This window comes from Panthera uncia, chromosome C2, assembly GCF_023721935.1.
Source record: "Panthera uncia isolate 11264 chromosome C2, Puncia_PCG_1.0, whole genome shotgun sequence".
NCBI lineage: Eukaryota > Metazoa > Chordata > Mammalia > Carnivora > Felidae > Panthera > Panthera uncia.
In genome coordinates, this window is record NC_064810.1 from 44,978,963 (window position 1) to 44,995,751 (window position 16,789).

General features: G+C 38.1%; 1 protein-coding gene across 1 annotated transcript in view; it reads left to right on the forward strand.

Annotated features, from left to right (window-relative positions):
* Positions 1-16,789, forward strand: part of CRYBG3 (crystallin beta-gamma domain containing 3) — a 129,716-nt gene that overhangs the window by 43,616 nt on the left and 69,311 nt on the right. Inside the window, exons 4-7 of the mRNA XM_049628042.1 lie at positions 3,244-9,469; positions 10,834-10,878; positions 11,226-11,341; positions 12,306-12,453. Coding sequence (XP_049483999.1) covers positions 3,244-9,469; positions 10,834-10,878; positions 11,226-11,341; positions 12,306-12,453 — 6,535 coding nt within the window. The remainder of the gene's footprint in view (positions 1-3,243; positions 9,470-10,833; positions 10,879-11,225; positions 11,342-12,305; positions 12,454-16,789) is intronic.

Here is a 16,789-nt window from a genome sequence, read left to right on the forward strand (position 1 = left end):
CAACTTTGCCAGACTTAAAAAGCAGCCCTTGTGATCAGACACCAGTACAGCCAAATCCATTTACTCCAACCTTCACCATCAAGTCTCAGGGATGCAGCTGGCACTGTACAAGAAAATGTGGCTGTCTGTCAAATGGAGAGGAGCAGAGAGCCTGTCTTATTTGGTTCTTACTATTGTTAGGATCATTTAACTTTGGTTGTGTAGGATAAGCTGTAGATCCCATGGACAATTTATATAATATGTGTAATTAATACTCCATTTTCTCTGTGCAGCTTATAAAATTTTAATTTTCCATCTTCAGATTTTATTTTTAAAGTTACGTGTTTTTGATATTTCCATTTTCTATTTTATTTACCAGGCAAAAACTTAACAATTAAAGGACAGTTTTATATTCTTATACTATTCAATTATGGAGACTCAACTGCAACCTGAGAAAGAATGCTGTAGAAAATAGACTACATTGGTGACATGACTAATCTTTTAAAAAGAGGGAGTGTAGCTCATCAGTACCTGACACAACTAATTATAGTACACGAAGTTAGGCTTGAAACTTTGATGTTCAGTGCTTTAAACATGATTATATAGTTGTTTAGTATAAGCAATGTATGTTTTAGTTTCAAGCATATAACATTTCCACCAGGTGCTACAGGAGATTATCTGGTTACAAATTTAAACTAGTTCATATAAATCAGTGTAATCATTTTAGTTGAAAGTACCCAGAAAATCCTAAAAAATGGAGAAAATGATTCTCCTAACCCCTGAAAGGACTCCAAAACTACCAAAAGGCATTATTACAGTGAGTTGACATTTAATGGATTTTTTGTATGTGGTTTATAGAAGACCTTTTAGATCAAAAGGTGCACTAGGATTGATGCAGGATAAAATGTCTTGAGGTCTTTTTAGGAGGGAGTTGGTAGGAAGAGAATGTCAGTTTACTTAAATTGAATTCTGATTCCTGTATCATTTCATATTTCTTTGGAATCATGTACATTTGTGTATCCATGTCTTCAGAATTATTTTATTGATCTTTTGAAGGAAAAAATATTGCAACCTGTTGAGAGTAGATTTTAAATATAAAACATTAAAGCTTTAAAAGAAAAACTGACCAAAAATTTCTTGTCATTTATTCGGGCTTCTCGATCTTCACATGTTGCTCTGAAGGCTCTTGTGTTTTCTGATTAATTAATGTATTTTGATATCCGATTTCACCAATAACGTTACTTTACCTGTATGGTAAAGTACCATGTATTTTTCTCTTCTTGTATGTTTTCACAGGCAATTACCTTATTCGTTTTTGAGTTTGTTTCATAATAAGTCTTTGATCTGGCCTGACACTCATTCTGGAGCTAAAACTACTTTCATAAGGCAAAGCTTTTTCCCTAGTCATCTTGTTTAGCTGCTTTGTAATGGACAGTAAAAACATGCATGTAACCAATACAAGTTTTCACAATAGTGGTGGATTGGATTTCAGAGACCAGCAATTATATAGATTGAAATACATTATTTCAGCTAAAATTCAAGAAATATGTGAGGGGCACAGTTCATAAAAATTTGACCTGTCCGAAGAGGTTTACCATCTGTTTTATCACGTAAATGAGTCTAGTGTTCTTAATGTTACTGCTTTAAAGCAGGGGAGAAAAAGCATTATTTAGATATTGGAATACTGGTGGCTGGATTTCTTATTCATGTGGGTTCTACAATGTTTTGTTAATTATATGTTTAATCTGAAAAAAAAATAGAACATCAAATATTTCTGCCATACATTTTTAGTGTTAGGATACTAAAATGAGCCTAGAGTTCAGAATTTAAAACACTTTTATATAATCGATAATAGTGAAGGCAGTCTGGAATAAATCACACACTAAGCACTTACTATCATTGCTTTATTTTAGTCATTCATTGCCCAAAGGTTGTAAATATATATCATTTGCCAAATTTTGTGGGGGGCATTTAAAAATGTAAAAATGGTTAAGACACAGTGCCTTCCTTCAAATAGCCACAAGGCAAGTGGGTAAAATGCATTAAGTGCCTAGATCTTTATAATCTGATATGGCAAATGCTGCGCTCAAGGTTCTTTGCACCCACAGATCAGAGGCTAACTGCCCATGTCAGCAGGAAAGGGGCGCTGGGATCTGTTTGTTCTGGAGATGACTTGTGAACTTAGTCTCAGAAGACATTGGAGTTTCTCTCTGGGGCTGGGATTTAAGGGAAGAGAATGGTGTGTGTCCAGGGCTATTAAGCAGTATCAGATAGCATGAGAACTCCCAGCGAAAGATTCTTCAAAGGAAGTTGGATGCTGAGAGTCTCTGGAACTTTATGCTGGGGCTGAGAAGAAGTAGAGAACTTTTACTAGAAGTCTCTTTTGATTACATTTACCCAAGCAGTTTTATGCTACAGAAATTGAATATTTGAAGAACTTAACATAAGAGCATTTTTAAGGCAATTCTGTCATTGAGTTAACAAATACATGCTGAGTGCTTGATGTGAGTTAGACATCTTACCAGTTGTTTTCCTTTAAGAGTTCTCCCCCTATGTGCTTGAAGTTGCCGTTCAAATTTACATCCAAGAGTAAAGGAAGAGAAGCTTACTGTGGTGCTCTAATATGGTGGACAAATCAGTGACATATCCATGAACTTGTGCCAGTATGAGGCACATAAGGCAGTGTGGTTCCTTCCAGTCAAACACTCTTTGAGATTGTAACTAAAACCCAAGCCTTGGACTTGTCAGCCCACTTTCTGTCTGGTAACTACTGTGAGAGAGATGTAGGTAATCAGGTAAGAGGGAATGGTTTTGGAGCACCTGGCTTTCTCAGTCCGTTAAGCGTCTGACTTCGGCTCAGGTCATGACCTCACGGTTCGTGAGTTTGAGCTCTGTGCTGACAGCTCAGAGCCTGGAGCCTGCTTCCAATTCTGTGTCTCCTTCTCTCTGTGCTTTTCCCCGGCTCACACTCTGTCTCTGTCTTTCAAAAATGAATAGAAATGTTGGAAAAAAAAATCTTTAAAAAGGAATGGTTGTAAGGAGCTCAAACATTCATGTGCCTTGATGTTCATGTGTTCCTTGTCAAATCTTCATTATTTTTAGTAAAGACAGGTTTACCTAAAACATTTTAGGATTTCCTTCTCCAGTTGAATACTTACTAGGAGTAGGAGTATTTGAAAGATATACTTTATCATAACTTCTAGGATTACTGTTAAGTGTTACTAACTATATTTCATGATACTATTGGGCTCTTTCTTTTTACAGACAACTGGATAGTAATCCAGAGAGGCCTTCCGTAACATATGCAACATATCGAGGCCCCAGACAAATTAGGAAATATTTGAAGCACCAGAATGCATTGGAAACTGTGAATCCCTTGGACAGAGAAAATGAAAGTTCTGACTCTAGTACAAGCATCCATATTGGCCCTGGAAGTGACATTGAGGCTAGGATGGTGTCGTCATTGTCATCAGCTAGTACAGACATATCTGTGAAAGGACATTTGCTCGAAGGCCTGTTAGAAGACTCTGATTGTAGCAAAATAAATGTTAACACAGAAAGCCATCTGACAAACCATTTAGAATTGCCCAATACTGCTGCTTCTACGAATGTTTTAAATAAAAATGATCCTGGGGGACCTGTGAGAAGTAGGTCATCCCCTTCTTCTGTGACTAACTCCAGCTCCACTGCCAGTGAATCTGACTCACGACACCATTTAAGTTGTGCACCAGTTTCTCAGACTGACAGAAATTTGGTATGCTCAGCATTGTTTACAGGAAGTAACAGTAGCAGAGTTCCTTGCAGTCCAGATTTTCAGGGAATAACTACAGCGGAAACTACAATAAAGGAAGACAGCTCAGTGATGAGTGATGGGACATGGGTGCAAAGAGAAGCACGTGTTGGGCATGAGAGCCCTGCTGTTTCTGACTGCTCTTCTAGTAAACCTGATGGGAGTGACACTACCAAACAGGGCAGTGCAGATTTGCTGAGTCCAAATAAGTCAATTATGCATGAAGATCTGCAGTTGCCAGAGAGTAAGTGTTCTGACAAGCAAGCTGTTGATAACTCAGCCAAGCAGGCTGCCAGTCATATCAGCACCACGGCTCTTCAGAGACATGCTGTGACAGACACAGAACCTGTAAATGAAGGAAATAGACTGTCTTCCCAAGACTCACAAAAAAATTTGGCTGCTACAAAAATCAGACAAGAAACAGAAAGCACCTTGGTTAGTGAACCCCCAACTTCAAGTCACGTAAAAGCTCCAGAAGGTAGAATTAAGCCACTACCCAAAGATATTGACCAGCTGTTTGTAACGGAATCCAAAAGGTCCAGTTTTAGGCCACATGGCAAAATGCCTCATGTGGTTAGAATAAATCAAAACAGCCCTGCCTCCGGAGAACACATCAGCCAATCAGCAGTTGTAGCGTGCTTAGAAAACAGAATATCCCCTAAGCTGAATTTTGAACCTAACAGAAATCACATTTCAGAATCTCATCTTGACTCTGAGAGTCTTCAACAAACCAAAGTATCACCTGATGTCAGAACACCTCTTATCCTTGACAGTACAAAGTCAGATTTCAGTATTTCATCTCCTACGTTTGTTTCCAGGGTTGGTATGCTGAGCAAGTTAGATACTCCTGTTACAAAGGATGAGTGTTCTGTGCTCACTGAAACTGGGGATGTCAGCATTGTTGGTATTTCCAGTCCGCCTGGTAAATGTCAAGAAGAAAATGTGGCAAATCGTGTTGGGGCAGTAAATGGGAAGGGTACTCCTGCTTGTCTTCATCTGGAGCGTGGATCTGCAACTCTTGAATCCAAGGAAGTTCTTCCGAAAGGTGAAAAATGCCAGGTTGGAGTTGACTCGAGATTGGAGTGTGAAAGCCTCTCTGAGGACAACAGTTCCATTTCACCTCAAGGCCCTGCTAAAGCAGAATTGATGTGTTCAAATGCTAGAGCAAGTAAGAGCACTACAGAGAAGTCTGGTTCTCTTTCCTTGGAAACCAAACCTGACATTGCGAAAATTTTATCAAAGGTGGAAGTTGATGGTCAGAACGGTGTTCCTGTTGAGTTGCATTCTGTAAGAGAAGAAACTGTAGCCATCTCCAAGATCACTGTTTCCCAAACAGAGCCTAGAGATATTTCTCAGGATAAGATTTCTTCTCCATTTGAAGTTACAGATGTGCCAGGAAAGCTTATTTTATCAGAATTAACTTCCCTAGAGGCTGAACAGGACAAAAGTTTTCAATCAATGGATCGTGAGGAGATTAAAGAGAATTGTCAGACTGAGGTATCTCTTCCTGCCTCCAAATATCAAGGTTTTCCGGAAACAGAGGCAAAAGCTTTAGTTTATCCTCCTGCTTTTCCCAAAGGTAATATATCTGAGATTTTACCTCCTGTTCATGACGAAAAAGCTACTAGGCAAATGGCACAGAATTATGAGGCCAATACCTATGTGATTCATCAACCTTCACATATTTTTGGGACTAGAAAGATTTCTGGTTTCTCAGAAATGGCAAAATTCAACTCAACTAGTGCTTCCCCACAATTCCAAGAAGCTGACAGCACACAAGTAAATTCACCTTTTCTGGAATCTGATAAAAGTTTGGGGAAAAATGCTTTTGTATCTGAGAACTCACACTTTCACAATGTTCCTGTGCCGAAATCAGAAAAGAAAGCCTTATCTCACAGAAAAAAAGAGAATAGTCATTCCCTAAGTGGTAGTATTGATAGTGTGTCTTCCTCTGGTAGCTCTGAAGAAGTTAGCATGGTTTTAAGTTCACATAGTCACCAAAATAATTCCAGTTCTGTAAAAGTTACCATAGATGCCACACATGAAGGTGCCTCTTTAACTAACCTGCTGCGCCCTAATAGCCCTTATTTGGAATTTGAAACATCTGTCCCAACAGGGGCAGAAGTGACCCCTTTTCAAGAACATTTTGGGACTCCTACTGGGAAGGTGTCTCTCGATTTCCCAACTGCTGCCCAATTTGACAATCCCATGGAAGCAGAGACTGGAGCAGTTGCTGGGGCTCCGACGTCAGTTAACAGCTCAAGCCAGCAGTGTTCTGAAGCCTCTGCTGAGCACACGGAAGCAAGGAGAAGAGTCCATGACCAACTTTTGGACCTCAAAAGTGGTTTAGTTAAAAAGGCTGATACATTGATTGGTGAAATTTTTGTTTCTGTCAGGGAAGAATTAAAATCCACACACATAGTTGATACCTGCCAAGAGCATATAGCCATAGATGGCATAATGAATTCAGGTACTCTGAAAGAAGATGTTCCTGAGAAAAACTCCTCAGAAGTGACACTGGCAGGGATCCAGCTAACAGAGCATTTGGAAGAGCAGGGCATGGAAAACAGGTCAGATGTCCCAGAGGAAGAAAAGGTCTGTGTTTCACTTACAGCTGGTGAGAAGAGTCTCCTTTTTGATTCTGATAGAATGAATTTATCTTGTTTGTTAGAAGATCAAGCTAGGGAATTAGTCAATGAGATTATTTATTCAGCCCAAGAAAATTTGGCAAATGATGCTTTTGAAGATACTGAAGATACCTGGGATTCTGAACTTCAGGCTAATACTTCACAAATTCTCAACAGTGATAGTGTTAAGCCGCATGATACATTAAGGGATTTCTTGGTGTCTGAACAGGCAGTAAATCAAAGCACATGTGAAATTAATGAAAATAAAATATTAGGTAGGTTCTTCTCTGTAAGTAACTTAGTTAAGGACGTAGAGTCAATTAAAGGAAGAGAAATTGTTCTCTACCAAGAATCCCCACTTTCTGGAAGTAGAGCTAGACAGGCTGATAGGATAAATTTGTGGGAATCAGATGCTGTTTTACTAGCTGAAGATACACCCCATAAAGGGTTAGATGATAAGGTAAAAACACATTTATTTTTCAAAGAGGACTCTAAAGATAAAGTGGAAATAGCGTGTATGGATAATCACAAAACAGGGACAGAGGATACAAGAACTCTTGTATTAAATTTCAAATGGCCTCCATTTGCAAATGATGACATCCATGTACCTGGGACATCCAAGAACAGTTTTTCTGATAGTCTTGTGTGTATATCTGAAAAAGGCTTGCCAGGACAGAGTAATAAAAACACACTCTTTACAATGTCAGAAGTAGGGAAAGTACACAAGAAAGATATGGAAGTAAATATAAGAAAAATGGAGCTTAGATCTCCCATGTTAGAATTGGAAAAAACAAAGAAAAAGGATGCTGAATTGAATATTACGAAATATGAGGCAGCCCCTCCTATGTTAGAAATGGGAAGAGCACATAAAAAGGATGCCAAATTAAATGTGATAAAAACTGAGCCAACAGCTGACATTTTTAAAGTGGGAGAAGTACACCAAGTGGATGCTGAGAGGTATATTGAAAAAACTGAGGAATTACCTGCCATTTTAGGAATGAAAAAAGCTTATAAAATGAGGGATATCGAAGGAAATCTTGGCAAAACTGACATGATGCCTATTATTTCAGAAGTGAAAAATACCTACCAAAAAGATGCTGAGGTAATTACTGGAAAGACTGAAGTGATGCCTGCCACATTAGAAATGGAAAATATTTACCAAAAGGATGCTGAAGGGGATATTGCAAAGACCGAGGTGATACCTGTTGCATTAGAATTACAAAATATTTACCAAAAGCATGCTGAAGGTGATGTTGGCAAGACCGGGATGACCTCAGTTATGTCAGAAATGGAAAATGTCTACCAAAAAGACTTTGAGGGGGTTACCGAAAAGGCTGAAGTGATCCCTGCCACGTTAGAAATGGAAGATATTTACCCAGAGGATGGTGAAGAGGATATCACAGAGACTGAGGTGATACCTGTTACATTAGAAATGGAAAATATTTACCTAAGTGATGCTGATCTGGACAAAACTGAGGTTATGCCCATTATGTTAGAAGTGGTAAATGTCTACGAAAAAGATGCTGAGGGCATCACTGAAAAGACTGGAAGACCTTTGTTGGAAATATCTTACCAGAAGGATGCTGGAGAGGGTATTAGGAAAACTGAAATGGTACCTTTAGTGTTAGAAGTGAAAGAAGCACACAAGAAGGCAGTCCCTGCCTTCTTAGAAGTGGAAAGGGCATGTAAGACAGAGGATACAGAGGCAGTTGGAATGAGTGTGTCTATGCCCTCTCCAAGAGAAATGGAAAGACTGTCTCCAGAAGATTCTGATGAGGCTCTCAGGAAACACAAAGTATTATCTACAGTGGTAAATGTTAAGAAAACCTATGGAACAAGTCTGGAATTGCCTATTACACAAGCAGAGGCTGTGCCTCCCATATTTGAAGCCGAAAAAACATCCCAAGAGCCTGGTGGAGAGAGTGTTGGAGAAATAGAGAAAGGACCCCCTGAGAGAAAGGAAGGCTTGATAGCGTGTGACAACAGACTTGCCTCATATTTCAGGGGATATGAATCACCTACATTAAGCAAGGATTATGAAGGCTACCCAGCTTTAGCAGTGCCGGATTTTCGACCCAAGGATACCATGGGAAAGCTAGACAAAAGAACATCTGTTACTGCAGTAGATAACCAAATAAGAGATGATAATTATAGTGATGAAAAAGAAGAATCTAATTTAGCCTTCATGTCTCAGGATGAACAAGAAAATTCTTCCTTTACTATATTATATGACGAACCCCTTCAAGATGAGGACAGGTGTGCTACCCCAGAAGTAAGAACACACACTCTGCTGTTTCCTGATACATCTACTGACAGCATGCCTGTAGTCACATGCGAGAGGTCTGAGAGCAGAACTGACCTTGTCCATCATTTTGAAAAGGACACTAAATTAGGTGAGACATTTGATAGTGATAGTTCAGAATCATTCTTATCAGTGGAGGCCAAAAGGTACAAAATTTATCCCTTAGCTTTGTCTCCCATTTATGAGGATGACAGCTCTCAGGAGGACATTCTGTCCAGCGAGGTCTCACCTGGTCACCATGGCTCCACAAAATCAAGAGAGAATGCAAACCAGCCCTCTTCTGTTTTATCCCTTCTCCAGTCGGTATCAGAACGTTTAAAGATGAATTTTGATGAAGACAGACAGGGGATAGAGGCAGAGGAGGAGGAGGAGGAGGAGAAGGAGGGGGAGGAACCATTACATAAAGGAAGCCTGAGACCTAGGAGGAAGGAAACCATTACTTTGAAGCTGCCAGACCCTTCCATCACGTTTTATCCTGATGATGACCAGGAAAGGACTGGAATCTCTAAGAATTCATACGTAATGTCAAATGAACCTACTACCTCTGATCTGCAAGTTGGTCTGTGGCCAGAAAAGGCTTCATTTCTACAAAAATCTGACCTTACTTCTAAACTACATTCTTCTTTAAAGAGTGCTTATCATCAGTATTTGCATACTTCCAAAACTCACTCCTCAGACAAAGGAGCCAGATTTGGTGGACTTTTTCAGGAACCAGTGTCAAAATATTTCCGTGCTCAGGACATCTCAGGCAGATTAAGCCCATTCACAGAGGTAAGTTATTTTGATTATTAACAAATGAAGTAGTGCTTTGGGTCATGAAATGACCTAAAAACTTATGAAGAAAATCAGTGATTTGAGGTTGTGTAAAGATGGTTTTAAAAATATATCAGAAGTTACTTTATTCTTTATTTGAAGTGTATCATAATCCCTGTATTTTAGCCGGACTGTTAAAGTGAGAAAATGAAAGTGCTTAGGCAGAATTTAAAAGGCATAAGAGAAGCAAGTTATTTCCCCCTTCTTTGCTAATATTTAGTTTTCAAGTGAAATTAAGTGACAGCATTCTGAATTTCTCAAGGTACTATATATGGGGAAATTGTTACATTCCATTGAGCTTATGTGTCTCAGTAAAATATTTCATAATATTCTAAAATATTTTCAGTAATCACTTGGCAGTATCCTGTCAGTACTTGCTCATATTATTCATACAAAGCAGGGCCACAAACAGCCTAATTGAAAGGAAAAAAGCTGAAAACATTATAGCTGTTAATGGTCTTGAAATTCAGTTTTATGGGTTTTTTTGCCTTAGAAATATTTAAACATTTAATGTAGAATATTCACTTAACATGGGACTTCCTTTCTGGCATTCCCAAGATCATGGAACTTTCTCTACGATTCCCAAGACCCATGTCTTCACCATGAATAGCCACAGTAGCAAATAGTTATATTAGAATACCAACCAGTAGCTTGCAAGGCAAAGTCTTTTTAAAAGAAAGGATAAGATTTGAAGAAATGTTTCTTTAATGATCCCCCATCACCTACCAAGTCAAGTGAAACATCTTCACTATATTACAGCACACCCAAGTCCTGTTTGTCCAACCTTATCTCCACGTGCTCTGGTTATACACCCATTGTTTCCTACCACCTTGCCTCGGAAAATATGTTCTCCATGGAATTCTTTTATCAACTCCCTGACCCCAACCTGCCACATTTTTTCCCTTATTAAAATCCTGTGTTTTCAAGGTCTTCTCCATATCACTTCCTCCAACAAGCCTTTTGGGGGCCTCCCCGTGCCATCACCTCACCTCTATGCAGGTGTCATTCCCCTAGATGCCCATAAGTTGGCATTTTCTTTGTATTTTACCCATGCGTTTAACCTAGTCCTTCACAGAACAGTCACATGAGTGTGATCATCTGCTCCTTCCTTCCAGGTATAAGCTCCTTGAGGGCACAAACAACACATTATTTACCCTTATATTTGCCCTTGTATCTCTTGTAGTACCTAGAGGTACACTTTGCATATAATGGTCCCTAAGTAAATATGTGATGAATTGGATTTGTGACTGCTAAGAAAGTGAGTTATAGATCTTTCTGTTGATGTTTCTTAAGGCTTACTTCTTCCACATTTACTCTTTCAGAATGTTGACAAACAAATTCTGAGGTGTAACCCGAGACCTGGGAAGGTAAGCATAAGTTTCTTATTAACTAAGGTAAAATATGAAAAGTAAAGTTACGTTAGGGATGCCTGGCTGGCTCAGTCGGTTGGGCATGCGACTCAGGGTCATGAGTTCAAGCCTCACATTGGGCACAGAGCTTACTTTAAAAACAAAAAAAAGGTTACTTTCAGATTTGGGGAGTTTAAAGTAAATACTTTTCACTGACTTTAAAGGGGATTATTTTACTCAAAGATTTAGCATCTATAGCAATCATCTTTTATATGTTTAGGATATTTTCTACATTCTAGGACATTTTGGAATTTTAAATGCATTCTTAACAATTAGTTTTTGTGCCTGCTTTCTGTATATTGCAGATGGTTATCTATGATCTCCATGGAAGTAAATACAAGCAGGAGATCTACTGTAATATTCCCGATGCTACATCATGGTCCTTTCCGAATGGGATACTGATAAAAGTTGTAAGGGGCTGGTAAGAAATCTCTTAAAATTTGGTAGCATTTTCCCCCCAACTAAGTGTGTTTTCTTACTCTTTATGCTTTTTGTATTTTTTATTAAAGTCACATTCCCTTTCCTCTGGTTTTTGACAGAATATTTTGAAACATAATTAGTGTCTTATAATTTAATAGTTCTTTTTATGTACTGTGCCAGAAAATACTGGCTGTTTTTAGTGCTTAAAGCCAATGGGCCATAAGTAGCAAGACCTAATATATATATTATATGCAATTAATACTATTCTGAAACTACATTAGTAGCAGGATGGATTTGGCAAGTTGAGTTGAAGGCATCAGCTAAATGAAGCATAGCTTTGAAAGCGAGTTCACAAGTTGTGGGATGCTAAGGAATGTGAAGGCCACATACTTGAAGTCATTTGTCTAGCTGACATGGTCAAGAAGTGAAGGATTCTTTGTGTGGTGTAAAAATGAGGGGAAACCTCATTTGTTATGGACCATTTCCCTTGCATATGCTGCAGCCAAAATTTCTTTGTCCAGTCTCAGTTACCCACTGGTCAGTACTCATGAAGTAAGTGGTGTGGTATAGTGTTGTCTTCATGCAATAAAATGGGACACCTGTGCTCCCATTTTATTCAAGAATTGGAATTGTTAAGCTATTGTTTTTGATAGAAATATATAGCTTTGTTTATATACCATCTAGAAAGTATACGTGCATTTATGCATACATAAATATAGGCGTAGATTATGTTTGGGAATATTTCCAAGTTGTGTGCACTTTTATTCTTATGCCTATGTCTATACTTAAATTAGCATATGTCATTGTTTCAAAAATAGGTTTATATACCAATTGTGGAAAATAGCTCAGGTTTTGAAAGTTAAGTAGGTACAATAGTCTGTGGACTTACTAATAAGTATCATGTGTTTTATGCCTCATTTCTTAGAAAATTAATTATAACCAATCATGCTTTTATATTTGTTCAGCTGGATTTTATATGAGAAGCCACATTTCCAGGGTCAGAAATGTGTGTTGGAAGAAGGAGAAAAGGTGTTAAATCGTGACTGGATCCTTCAGAACAGAAAACATCCACCAAGAGACTTTGTATTGGGTTCTATCAAACGTGTCTTAAAGGTGACACAACCTTTTGTTTTGTTTTGTTTTTCCTGTTTTTTTATTTTCTTTTGTCAAGTAGTAAAGCTGTACGTTGGTCTAGCGATGTTTAAAAGCGGTTGCTAATATCCGTGCTAATTTTACCAGTCTTCATTATATTGATGATAATCTTTTGAATTTATGCATATAAAGTGTTACAGTGAGTGATAATTGAAAATGTTGCCTGTAATCTGGCCCATAAAATGAATTGGTGCATGATACATATATGTATGTGTGTATGTATATGTGCATACATATATATATATTTTTTTCTTTTTAATGTTTATTTTTGAGAGACAGGGAGAGAGAGAGAGAGAGCAAGCGAGAGAGCACGAGCTAGGGAGGGGAAGAGAGAGAGAGAGAGAGAGACACACACAGAATCCAAAGCAGGTTCTAGGCTGTGAACTGTCAGTACAGAGCCCGATGCAGAGCTCAAATTCAAGAGCCATGAGATAATGACCTGAACTGAAGTTGGACGCTTAACCGACTGGGCAACCCAGGTGCCCCCGTACATATATTTTTAATAGTAGTAGGAATACATCATCCAGGCATCTTTAGCAAACGAGCCGAAATTTCCAAATATCTTTTTTTTTTAGTATAGATCTCTACCCTTGAGTGTAGGAGTGTGTGTGTGAGTGTGTGCATATGAGTGTTTAGGAAATCAGAGAAGGAAGGGTGGAGAAAGGAAGGTAAGGTGTGTTCCTCTTTTATTTTCTGTTTAGAAAATACTATTTAATACTCACATGAGGAAGGTCTCCCAGTATAATAAAACATTTTGTGTTGGTGTAGAGGAGAGGCGAATTAGTGGTTAGGACAGATCTCAGATAAGGACAGATTTATTTCTCCAGGGCATTCTTAAGAGTTCCTTTAGCATTAAAATAGTGCATGATTTATTACAATCATATGACAGTCATGAATATATATATATTTTTTCAAGTTACGGAGATTTTGTTTATATGCTTAAAAATGTAAATTCAGGTGGATCCTATAATAGTGATTTGGGTCAATGTTATTAAACTCTTGATAGCTGCAAATAGCATACGGAGGAAGGAAACATAGCTTCCAGGAAAAAGTCTCCATGAAAGGGGTACCTGCAAAAATTTTGTGAATTAATACTTCCTGGAAAACTGCAAACAAGCCTGTATCTTCACAAATACGTGTTTTGCTTTTGGATCCGATACTGTGATGAACACGGGAAATGGAAATACAAGTGAAATATGATCTCATGCTTGAGATTGCTGGAAGTCTAGGGGAGGGACATCTGAGTCACGTAAGCATATGAATTGAGAACGCTCTGCAGGGCCCTCAGGATGCACAAAGAAGAGGTACTCCCCTGGAGGAGGTGGCACCTGATTGGAATCCTGAGAGAGTATAAGCAGTGGGCGGGTGGAGATGTGAGGAAGTTCTTGGCAGAGCCACTTGTGTTAAATAAGGATGTGAATGTTGGTACCACAAGGAGATTGACGGCTGCAGCATCGAGGGTGTTTGTTTGCATTGAAAACCTTAACTGCAAGCAGGTCAGCTCAGCAAGTGGCATCTGAGTGCTCATTTAATTAGCTAACTCACTAGAAATTGATTGAAATGAGTAGTGTGTAGGTATAATCTTCTAAGATTTAAATACCTTCAGGTGTGTGTGTGTGTGTGTGTGTGTGTGTGTGTGTGAGAGAGGGAGAGAGAGAGAGAGAATGTCAGGCATCATGCCAAGCCTAGTGGAGAAAAAAAGGTAAGTTGTTGAAAACAGCAGCCTTCTCACCACAAAACCACAATAAAATCAAAAAACTCAGTTCTGTTGAATATGGATATATAAATGTGTATTTGCACATCCACCATTTGCTTAGATTATATTAAGAGAAAGAGTAAGTGATGCTTGCATTTCTTCCTTCTTCCAGTGCTTGGAGTGCTTGGAGCCTTTTTTTTAAATTTTATTTTTAATGTTTATTTTTAAATAAAATTTAATAAAATTAATAAAAATTTATTTTTTAAATTTTATTTTTAATGTTTATTGATTTTTGAGAGAGAGAGACAGAGTGCAAGCAGAAGAGGGGCAGAGAGAGAGGGAGACACAGAATCTGAAGCAGACTCTTAGGTTTCGAGCTGTCAGCACAGAGCCCGACAAGGGACGTGAACCCACGAACCTCGAGACCATGACCTGAGCCAAAGTCAGACGCTCAACTGACCAAGACACCCAGGAGCCCCTGGAGTCATGTTTTAAATTGCAGTGTTAGTGCACTCATGTCTTGAACAGACTAGCACCTTTCAATGAGGAAGGAAAATAAAACTATTGAGCATCGAATGGAAAAGGCATTAGCATTGTTCTAAATATTTTACAAAATAAGAATCAGGCATCAAACTGCTTCCTTTCTCCAACCTTGTCAAAATTTTGCCTATTGATAGCTTCATTGTCATGGTGATTGTTACCATTCCAGATTAACCTAGGCTTAAGCCTAGTACTAACTTTATCTTATTTCGTTCTCTTTTATTTGCTCTAATCTGAGTAGTCAAAACTTGTGTTCTTTAAGGATAATACTTCATGATGTCTTCACTTCACTATGAATAGATGCAAAGGACACCGTCAGTTATCAACAGGTGTAGGTTCTGCTCAAAGTCATCTTTGCTCCCAGAAATAATTAGGAGTGAGGTAGCATTGCAAATATTAGAAATTAATATTGCAAATTACTATTTACTGTGCATTTAATATTTTTTTAAAGGAATAACATTTTTCTTGGTCAGAAGTTACTTTGGTTTTGTCCTCACTAATTTACTGAGAAGAGAGAGATCGGATGTTAGGTCAGGTACTGATGGTATTTTATGTGAGGTGGAGTCAGTTAGATTTTCTTATTGTTTTTGTTAACTGTAATCCATTCCTACCCTATTTCTCTCCTATAGTTTTGTCTCCATTCCTACAGAATGATTTAATAGTCTAAGCTTGCAAATTTCATCAAAAGTATATCATGAGTAGAAAAGTTGGGGCGGGGGGGAAGCCATACAAACTTTACTAAGAGTAAACTGTTCATTGTCACTAGATTACTAGAAAGTACCCTTCAGTTGTTAGTGTTACTGCCTCCATCCATCAAGAATTATGCAAGTCTTGCAAGAGACATTATTTCTGTGAGAATAGCCCCCATAAAGAAGGTGAAACTTAACTATTGAAATCTTTTTCATTTAACTAGAGAAAAACCTGGTCCTCTGGCAAAGAGAGTTGAGAACGTAAGCGTTCTTTTTGTTTATTTTCCATTTTTTAGTCATCATCACACTTTTTCCATTATGCTGTTTCCTTCTTTGTTGTGGTGGACTCAAGTGCCTTGTAGCTTTTTCCCTTTTAAAGTACACCACCCAAGCATTGTTTGTATAACACAATGCAGAGGAAACTTATTTGTGTGAGACACTTAGTTATGTATTCTGTTACTGTACCTTCTGTCCCTAGGGGAACATTAATAGGGCAGCATTTCAAATAATGTTAATAGAACTCTATTATTAATAGCAAACAAAAACTTTGAAGATTGACAGGTGACTGTTGTGGACATTTCTGGCCATTTTTTGAAATGAAATTTGAGGTGTGCCTGGGTGGCTCAGTCAGTTGAGTATCCAGTTCTTGATTTCACCCCAGGTCATGATCCCAGGGCCGTGGAATCAAGCCCTGCATTGGGCTCCACACTGAGTGAAGGCCTCCTCATGGCTTTGTTATGCTTCTGAGAAGGAAGGCTTAAAGACTTTTGGCACTCTCCCTCTCCCCCGCTTCCCTTCTGCCCCTTTCCCCTGCTCACTCTCTCCCTCTCAAAAAAAAAAAAAAACAAAAAAAAGTAAAATGAAATTTCAAATAATACTTTTATTCTTCAAAGGATATTTTAGGTTATGCTTCTTTATTGCATTTCAGAACTAGCTTTCTGAAAATAAGATGTGTTAATGTACTTGTGCATATTGATAAGAATGATTAATAATAAAACTCAGTTTGCAGAAAGGTTAAAAAATCAGAAAATTGGAGTTAAAAATTGCAAAACTAATTATAATAAAAAATAGAATTATTCAGCCTGATAAATATCACCCCTGTTACTCATTTACCTCTTTCATTAAAGCATAATCACTTGAATTTCACAATGTCCTAGGTGAGAATTTTGCTACTGAAATTTTGAATTGTATAATTAAGCACTCATGATTACTGAGTTAGTGTGTTCAGACAGAAGCACATCTTTAATTTCAGAGGAGGGAAAAATAATTGTAGTTTTCATTCCCAAAGAAAAGATGAAGTCTTTTTTGACTTACAACCTGACGATTAGATGATGTTCATAAGTAAGAATACAGAAAATTTCCTGTTTAGTTG